This window comes from Trachymyrmex cornetzi, unplaced genomic scaffold (assembly GCF_001594075.2).
Source record: "Trachymyrmex cornetzi isolate Tcor2-1 unplaced genomic scaffold, Tcor1.1 scaffold748, whole genome shotgun sequence".
Taxonomy (NCBI): Eukaryota; Metazoa; Arthropoda; class Insecta; order Hymenoptera; family Formicidae; genus Trachymyrmex; species Trachymyrmex cornetzi.
Window position 1 is genome coordinate 680,156 of NW_017300079.1, and position 10,426 is coordinate 690,581.

The 10,426-nt window shown below is 31.6% G+C and overlaps 1 protein-coding gene across 1 annotated transcript; it reads right to left on the reverse strand.

The window, feature by feature from the left end:
* Nucleotides 1-6,725: 6,725 nt before the first annotated feature.
* Tango9 (transport and golgi organization 9) lies at nt 6,726-10,003 on the reverse strand. Its single transcript, XM_018518254.1, has 7 exons — nt 9,778-10,003; nt 9,490-9,637; nt 9,072-9,422; nt 8,199-8,283; nt 7,929-8,087; nt 7,701-7,855; nt 6,726-7,619 (listed from the first exon to the last, which is right to left on the reverse strand). The coding sequence occupies exons 1-7, from the start codon at nt 9,852-9,854 to the stop codon at nt 7,455-7,457; spliced, it is 1,140 nt and encodes a 379-aa protein (XP_018373756.1). The 5' UTR covers nt 9,855-10,003; the 3' UTR covers nt 6,726-7,454.
* Between the last annotated feature and the right edge of the window lie 423 nt (nt 10,004-10,426).

Consider the following 10,426-nt stretch of genomic DNA (forward strand, 5'->3'; position numbering starts at 1 on the left):
AAATGTGCTAACGTAACATGCATCAACAATGCAGAAACACGATGGATGACGTCAATGACATGTTAACAGCAGTGTCAGGAACGAAAGATTCTTTGTTTCAAGAGTACCAAGATGTCGTACACGGTTCGGAATTCATTAAGTTTAATGTATGCGGGAGATTAATTCAAGGAGCAGCAAAGCGGCCACGTGCTTTCTTCACGAGTGCGGAAAAAGAGCGCCAAGGAGAAAATGCCAGAATAAATGCATATCAGAAGGATTGTCGAGACCGCGAGAAACAAAGAACTTGTTGACGTCGTGTCGATGTAACAGCGTCGATCACCGTCGTTGATATATCGATTGGAGACATGAAAGACCAATAACTATTCAAAATAAATAGTTAAAAAAAGTTTATTTCTTTTTCATAATATACTTATAGATACACATTTATTTATCTTAAACTTACCAAGTCCCCTTCTTGGCTACTTGTACGCTGAAGAGAGAGTGAATGAATTCTATTCTATTCTATTCATCTTAAACTTAAACCTAATAACTTTCACAATTTTCAAAACTTATCCGACTGTATAACTCACTCGCATATGTTGCACACGTTGAATATTTTCACACTCATTGGAATGTTTCCTATTTTTCTTATTCTAAATATTACATTTATGTTTTTATTACTACATTATTATATTGAGATTTAACAGCGTCATGTGTTTTTTCTATATAAACCATTTTTCTATTTAAATTAAATTTTGTTAATAGGAGATAAATGCTTTTGAGCGATCTAGCTAGGATTTTCAGTTAATTGTTTTCATTTTATCCTGTTACTTCCTTAATTCTTCGTGGTAACACTTGTATTAAGTAAGGTAACGTAATGTAACGTATATGTAATAAGTAAGGTAACGTTTATGATATAATGTTTTAAGGGAGATAATGTTTTGAAAGGGAATTAAATATCTACTACTTTGGTTGAAAGAGAAACTGTCTTTAAATGGATTAAGTTATAATAATTTCTTTTAAGAAGAATTAAAGCCATTTAGATTGGAAATATACTTCAATAGAAATATAAATATACATACTTAAGTTTCATTGTATAAAAATTAAAGATAATGCTACTTGAATTATATTCTTTATTTAATTTGATATTGGATTTAACTTAGCGCCAATTGTTGATATCAAATCTTTTATAAGAACTAAACGTATCATTAGGGTCAAGTAAATAATGAAGATAGAACCACTTGGTTTTACTTTTTAATTTTGTATCAGATTTCAGTAATCTTAAAATTTCTGGATGTAATCTATACATATAAAAATGTTAACTACATATGTATAAAATTTTAATAAGAACAATAAGTTAATTAAATGATCTAAAAAGATAGTAATATTAATCGTTTGTAATTGGTTAGTATTACTATATTTTCTTAGTTTATATAATTTATTTATTGTTCTTATTAGAACTTTGTAATATACAGTTGAGATGCTATTTACCTTCAAATTTCTAATTACCGATATGACTTTTTTTTCTCTGAGTGTGTAGATATTTTTATAGCGAATCTTATTCAATAAAGATAAGCTGCAGAGGATAAAATAGCTACAAAACGATTTCTAAACAATTGCGTAATTTACAAACATCATAATTGTAGTTATTTAAAATGCTTTTTTACAGGACTCTTTACGCGACCATGCGCATGAAAAGAATACCGCACAGAAACAGTTTATCGCATTTATCTTGTACCGGATGAAGACAAATTAATGATAATAAGAGGGTGGTTCGTATAGAATTAGCTACGAATCATCTCTCCCGCTGACTGATCGTTATCGGTAATTTGCGACGTTTGCTCCCCCGTGGGATTCGAGACCTCCGGGGGTATTCTTCCCCCATCCGTTTTACTTCTCTACACATTTGTGATGTACAAATAGGATTTCGTTAGTGACAAATCACTTTCATGATCGCCACGAGGATAAATCGATATAAATAAATCAGATATCGATAAGTTTTAATATAATATACACTAAGATTTATCAGTTAATATATAATTTTAGATATATGTATATAATAACATATAATTAAATTATATATTATAATATATTAAAATAGACACTAATTGTAATATAATAATATTAAATAATATTATATAATATAGATAATTATTCAAATTAATGGACATCGTACCGATGATCTTGATCTTGACATATGTTGTCAAAGCCATGATCCTGAGTGACTTTCAAAAGGTGGCCGTCACTGTTCGTTCAAAATATTGTTTAATTTCAAAATAACACAAATATTTTATCTTTTTTTGTAGGTACGTGCAAAATATATTTCTACATATACATCCTAATCAAATAGTGATTTTTATCAAAACACTCAAAATTTTTTAAAATTTGTAAAAAATTAACATATATTTTTTAACATTCTGAATTCTGGGTGTGGAATTTAACACCCACGGGAGATCTGAGTGTGAAAAGCTCCATACTCTTCATAAGGAAGGAATTCTCCGTCTATGCTTCCGACTCTCTCACCGACTACCAATTCAATTACTACAGTTACGTTATAAACATTCTTAATCGGGTTTAATACCATCTGTAATTATGAAACTGGCCAATCATAGCTATTCCTTTGAAGAATGAAATGACTGTGTGGCAAATTTCTAATTACGGATGTTATTGAACCCGATTAAGGGTGTTCGAGTAAATGTAATCATTGTAGACCCATTCATACGTCTAGTACAGTACATAAAAGCATATTATACCTAATATTTTTTATATACAGATATATACATAACTGCCGTGTCTCCCTGATATAAAAAAAAATGTGTGATATCAAACTTACCTTTTTAAAAAGGGTAAATAAAGGCGCTAAGAGTACATGCGCCTCGAAAAAAAAAACTATTGTACCAAATTATAAAACCCAAGTGATACTGTCTTTACAAGAGTGCTCGTAAAAGAAAAACTATTGTAGCAAATTATAAAACCCAAGTTGTACTCTCTTTATTATACTAAATAAAAAGTGTGGGATTTAATTTGGTGTCAATTGTTGATATCAAAAATCTTTTATACAAATGATACATATCATTAGAGTTAAGTAAATAATAATGTATCATAACTCGAATGTTATTTTGTATATAACTATTTTTTTATATAGAGGGAAGGAGACACTCTCGAAGAATAATAGTTATAGAAAAGGAGTGCTTGAACACGGACGATGGTCAGGCCCCTGCGGTTCCAATTACGATTGAAAGGCGCTCCTGTTTGTTCACCTCTTACAACTGCAGACTCTTCAATGCCTCGTAGAACCCATACTCTACCCGTGACCACTTTTGAATTCGGTGAGCGCGTTTCCATAACGAAAACGCGATTTTCGCAGCTGAACGGCAACTTCCTCCGTAAGGAGAACTCTATTCCGGCATTTGAATATAATTAACATGCGATCCTCACGTTCGTGTCAAAAGAAAAATTGACTAACGCTGCGCATCGAGATTACACAAATTTACATTTCGTTGAATTTTAAAGGCTCTATTAAATATTTTTTTTTATTAATTATAGTTTTTCTTTTACATTCTTGAGAATATGACTTTTTTTTTCATACCGTATGAAAAAAAGAAGTCAAATGATTATTGGATAGAGATCTATTTACATTTCTATAATACATTTTCTTGGTACCGAGAAATGAGACATTGCTGAATACACTATTATGTTAATCGATTACTTAACGTTCCTGTTTTCGTGCAAAGTGCTGAATAATCAAAGAACCGATTGCCATCACAAAGATTCTTGATTGGCTCGTTTATGTTATGGTAATGCTTAAACTACCGGATGATATAGAATCCTGTAAAGAAATAGGGGAGACTAGGATCGCTTGTCACAATTTTTGAGTAATGACTTTTGGAAAAAAAATGGAAGTAAGATTTTGAAATAATATATATAACGTACTCCTCTATCCTTTGGATGTTAAAAAAGTATCATTTTTTAATACATCATATATCGTACAAAAAGTTATTTAATTTCAAAAGCTGCGGAAATATAACAATTAGCTCCGTACTTAGGATTGATTGTTACACGTTCCAAGATTGGCAGTAACACATTTTTTTATGGATGAAACACAAAAAATGCAGTTTTTATTTTTATGTCAATTCTATATTTCAAAAAATAATAGTAATACTATTGCTACAAGAAAAAAATGACAACATGTGTCAAGGTCATTGAAATCGATAAGGTCGCCAATTTTTTAAGTTTTACCCTCCCAAGTTTTACCCTCGCTTCCGTGCACTGTGCGGAGCAAAGCGGCGCTATTTTTGTTTCATGCAAAAACGCGTTGAATAAACCTAATTTTATTAATTTTTTATTAAGCTGCACGGGCGAAACTGTATAATTATCGTTTTATTGGCTCTTATAATCAAAAAGCTTGATTCATTCACACATTCATTTATTCACAATAAATTATCAGAACGCGTTGTGGCATTTTAACTCAGCCAGAATGCGTATTAATCGATTGTCAAAAGAACCATAATACGAATTTCGCTTTGTGATCTTTTTGACTATGCCATTATTGAAGTCATTCAACAAAGTTTTTATTTGTATCAAACGTATGTCTTGTTATTTCCACTTTATCTTTCGATATAAACTTTATATATTTTGTTTCAGGAAAAAATTGTTTTGGTTGCTTTATATTTTCGTAAATATATCTAAATTTTATCAGTTTGATTTCGTCGAAGGATCGACATTACGAATTAAAACTAACGCTATCTGGGAGACAGATCTTGTGGTTGAAAGCCCGAGGCAATGGCGCGCGAGGAGAACATATCCTGTGGAGTCAGTGTATCAGTGCGCCGAAGTTGGGAGAGGGTGGCTTGTTTACTAGCGACAGTTGATTTGACAAAGCCACGAGTCCATTTATACAAGTGAATATTACAGGGGCGCAGCCGAAGGGTGGCTTGTTATCCGCTCATTGAAGTTAACCACGGGGCTAAGTGCGCGAGGAGGGTAGCGACGGTGACGACGGAGGCAGCGAGGGCTGGAGGATTGGTGGGTGATGCATCACGAGGGTGAGTAGAAACGTGATGGAGAAGAGGGAACAGAGAAGAGAGACGGTTTACGCGAAAGCCTACGAGCCAATAAGAGGCCAGATCGTCACCACCGAGTAACCACGGGGCTTTCCGCTGAATTATTCGACCGAGATTGAAAAGTTAGCGCCAGCTGGTTTGCGATATCCATGAATCGCTATCTTTGTAACTCTTCTGTTAGTTTTTCTGGTTAAAATACATATCTATGAAAAATTGCAGAGTCGCGTTTATATAAAATAATAAATCTCTATAAGAGTAGCGAAGAAGCCACTTCGCATTTAAAAGCAAATTGTTAGTTATCACATTAATTTTTACTATCGTAATAGTAATCATAAATTCAGTTTCAACTTTAAAATAATACAAAAATTTACGGTAATTATTCGGATTAATGGACACTGCGCCAATGACCTCGACATTGATATATATTGTCAAGGTCATGACCCCACGTAGCACAGAACTTGCAGCAATATCGTTTCAATAATGCTGCAATATTGCTACAACATGCAATATTGTTGCATTGTTGCTGCAACTTTTGTGCTGTAGGGGATCTTCAATAAGTAATCTTCAAAAAGTCAAAACAGCGGTCACTGTTCGTTCAAAAGTTATTAACAGATAAAGTTGAAAAAATATCTTATTTCTGCTATATCATACTGACGGGTATGCAACTTTCCACACGAAGGAAGGTCCATCCTACTTCCTCCCCTGTCTAGGGGCATACGACTTTCCACGCGAAACGAGTTCCACTCCAGTTTCCCCCCTGCCACGGGGCTTACGACTTTCCAAGCGAAGCGACTTAAATCCCACCTCTCCCACTGCCTCGGGGCGTATGACTTTCCACGCGAAGCGACTTCCACCCCACCTCCAATCCTACCATGAGGCGTAGACTTTCCACGCGAAGCAAGTTCCACCCCATCTTCCCCCTGCCATGGGGCGTATGACTTTCCGCAAATGTGCGGTAAAAATATATATTGCAATCATTATACATCGGTTTTGTTTCGGATAAGGTGAGTTAATTCCTCGCGACTACGAACTTTTTAACATTTGATTCACACAATTTAACATTTGATATGTATTTAAGATACTCATTCATTCAACACCATCCAGTCTTCTAACTGGCATGAGTTTTTTTACTCCTATGAGAGAGTGATCGACAAACTCATAGAGCAACACCGGTTAAATATTAATGGATTTATACAAGTAGATAACCATAAATCGTTTGTAGCTACTGCTGATGATGGCTAAAAAATTAATCGAAACATGTACGGTTACTAATTTATGTAATTTGTTTTTATTTATTAGAACTTTATCGCGCACATTTTACAGTGCTTATTCTTATTTGCCTCCTTTTTTAAATATTTTTTTTAAATCCATAAAGATGTAACAATTATTAAAAATAGAGGAATTCTTTTTCTATTATACCTTTGCAAGGATTATTAACAAAGTTATCCATATATGGAATAAAGGAGAAATATATAAAAACTAATATTAGAATATATATTTCATGAATTAATACCATAATTGCGTCCACGAACAGTATACTAACCGATTTTGAAATTGCTGTTCAAAAAGTATACATGTACAATATTAAAATATTCTGCTTCAATAAATTTTTACAAGATTAGAGAGCTAAGCGTTTTATAATATTTTATTCTATTCATTAATTAATATTTCTTAAATGTTCTGTGAATGTAAAATAATAGCATAACGTATATCTTAATCGTTATCTATCATACAGAGTTTATCATACAGGGTAGTCCATTTTAATTCATCCACTAAAATATCTCATCCTTAAGTTAATCTTTTTTCCCCCCTTGTAACTGAATCACTTTGGTCTGGAACATTTTTGTCTTAGATTATTTCATCTTTCAGTGAACTCTCTTTTCAGCTGATTGTCTTACTCTCTTACTCTCTTATGTTCTTATTCTTTTATTCTTTTGTTTATCCAATAGGTTGAGTAGGTAAATTATTACATAGTTGAAAGAACTGATCCTTAAATTTCAGAATTTTGAGATATTCTACTGGATGGAATAAAACGGACCACCCTGTATATAGATTACACGTGGCCCGCGCGCGCGCACACACACACACGTATATATCTATCTCAAGTGTCTCATTTCTAAGAATTAGAGATTATATCTTTTCGGGACTTTGTCACACTTCTAAAATATCGGAATTATGATTCACAGTTCTTAAATTTCGACTGTGACTTTTCAGGATATTGTCGTAATTTTCAATTTTTGGGACATTCTTTTCAGGATTTTGCATGTCATCCATTTTGTAACTACTTTGGGTTATAAGATTGCAGATCCTGTTATAGTCATTTTACTTGAAATAATAATCATTCAATCAAAACAATTAATATCAGCGATAATGGCAGTTTAAAGTATTTATATCATATATATACATAGACGTTTATATTGTTTCTTGTACGTCGTCTGCAGCTGTATTAATAATACAATCTTCATTTTCTGATAATGTATGGTGTCCCAAATAACGTCGATATTTTCGAATTAATTGCGGAATAACAATATTGTTATAACATGCCATACCGATTAAAAGAATTATAAAACCAATGAGCTATAACGAAAAATTTTGCAATAATGTTTTTGTTATGTGTATATAAGTACTACTAATGATTTTTACTTCTCTAAAGCATACCTGCATATAATGAAAAACTTGCCACTGAAACGCTAAAGAAAAGATCCATATCACAATTGTACGAACACTGTCTAAAATCATTCTCGTTGTAGCACTCATTTCCTTAGTAACGCTAATACCAGCAAAATTAAAAAAAGCAATACTAAATGATATACCTGCAATCCGAAATAAGTTTGTTATAAAGGAGATTGATAGTTACGAAAAAAATTTTTTTTAAATAAGACTGACCGATAACAGCTATCAATAATTTACTATTGCTTCCTATTTCGATAAGAGCTTCTACAGTAGCTTCAAGTGTGCCGCGTGAATTATCCGCAAAAGGAGGTGGCGCGGTAATATAATTGAGAGGGATTATTATTAGAGAAATACCAATAAATCCAAAGATACCTGTAAAAATAAATGCGAAAAATAAAAATTATTAATCAACATTTTAAAAATATTGTTTAAATATATCAATATTAACAAAGTTTATATAAAAAATGTAAAAAATATACTGACCTTCCCATCCAATTGCTTGTAACGCAGGAATATCTTGTTGTCCCACATATTTTTCTTCAACAACCATTTGAACAGCTGTTATTATCTGGAATATTTTTAAGTTTAAAAATAATTTTATATGAAAGTAAACATATTTATCTCTTAATTAGGTATTTCGCTTAAGCGAGTGTAATTAAATCATAAATAAAATTATTAAAATAATACGAATAGGGCTACAAGTGAAGAAGGTCTTGATGTTGAATTATTAAACAAACAAAAGTTAATTCTGATCCCAGTAAATAATAATTGCTATCACTATAATTAGATTATTAAAACAATAAAATTTTCGGACGAAAAAAAACATCTTAAATTACCCGCTTTCATATTTTCAATGACCAACAGATATTATAAATAGAATCAATCGGAAACTGTCATGAGTTAATGCTTAGGTCCGAGTTTTAGTACAAAAGATAACGTCAAGAAATAAAAGAACTATTAAATTCGACGATTCCGACCAGTGCATTAATTCATGACAGTTTTCGATTGATTGTTTAAGATATCTATTAACTATTGAGAATACAAGAGAGTAATTTAAGATATTTTTTAATCTGAATTTTATTGTTTTAACAATCTAATCATAGTAATGACAAATATTATACACTAGTTGATTTGATTATAAATTTGTTAACATTTAGAATTAGACCTAATTGTGGTATATGTTAGAATAAACTTTTGTTTGTTGCTTAATAATTCAGCATCAAGACGTTGCTTGACTCATAGCCCTAATTTTATGATTTCAATTTTTGAGATTATTTGAGCCTTTTACTTTATTAAATTTATAGTTAACTAAGTTTTATACATATAATATTAAAAAAATCAATAGTAAAGATGTACCTGGGCAAATATAATAAGCAAATCCCCAGTAATTACAGAATTTGCACTGACATCATCGTTTTCCATTACTAATATATCACTAATACCAACAAATATTAAACCTATTACAACAAAACCAATGCCTATCCATTCTCTTACTCCCAATTTTCTATTAAGAAATCCAATAGAAAGCATTCCTGTGAAAACAATTACTGATCCACGCAACATTTGGAAGCTACTTGCGTAAGTCATGTTCAAGCCAACGTACATTATGGATGTTGCAAACATATCACATAATGCAGGTACTATTAAAATAAAAGGATTAAAAATCCTTGAACCTTTGGTGAGTACATTACTATCTACAGAGCCATCCTGAGAATAAATTAACATAATAATAAATTTATTTATTTTACAGAGAACAAAAATCATAAATACTTACACCTCGCCGATTATAATAGTAGTAAAAGACTTTAAACGCTAAAAAACAAAGAGCTTCTCCAAGAAACATAAATGATGATTGCATAAAAGGATGATTGAAATATCTAAGTTGTCCATCTTCACCAAGTACAACTTGTTTATCTGCATATCTAAATAAATGTTAAAGTTAATTGTAATATCTATAAAATTAATTATGCATTAATTTCTTCTACATTATAATTTTATTCTTTATATTGTGTGTATGTGTGTGTGTATGTGTATGTACATAGTTTAAAAATATAATACTTACTTAACTGATAAAGTATTAAATGAACCTGTAATTATTTGAAGTATTGCTAAAGTACATTGAAAATTTGACCACGCCATTGTTTATAAGAAACAATGGCAGACAGTGATGATACACCACTTATTATATGGCTATTTTCTTTTTATATGTATGTGGCAATGACACATACATTAAGATAGTTTACTTTGGCAAGTAAATAAAACAAAAGGTAGTTTCTTTGTAACTTAACTTTCAGTACTTTTCTTTTTTTTCTACGTTTAATTATAGATATGTTTTTGTAATAGAATTTATTGTATGTACACTCTTAAACTCACATACTTAAAATGAAACAAATATACATTTGAAGTTTGGCAACAACGAGAAAGTTTTAACAGAGATAAGATTGAAATCTAAGAGCGGACATGCCGATCTTTTTCATGTAACTGCATGCAACGCTTCTAATCCTCTGCTACACTAGCGCACCATCGTCCATTTTCGAGATACAGAAACTACGTATATATTACGTCCACTTTTGTGACACACCGATAAAATCGTATTTTCGAAAGTGGACGTACTGCGTGTCAGTGCTACATCCACATAAATTATGCAGAATAAAGACATTTAACGCACCGAAACGCAATTTTATCATAATAAGGAGATGCTGGAGTGACGA

What these genes read in the sequence shown, in the direction of transcription:
- Tango9 (XM_018518254.1), bottom strand. Translation starts at nt 9,854, where the DNA reads ATGGCGTGGTCAAATTTTCAATGTACTTTAGCAATACTTCAAATAATT. An exon ending in TTTAATACTTTATCAGTTAA is followed by an intron (nt 9,638 to 9,777) that starts GTAAGTATTATA and finishes ACATTTATTTAG; the next exon opens with ATATGCAGATAAACAAGTTG. An exon ending in ACTATTATAATCGGCGAGGT is followed by an intron (nt 9,423 to 9,489) that starts GTAAGTATTTAT and finishes ATTTATTCTCAG; the next exon opens with GATGGCTCTGTAGATAGTAA.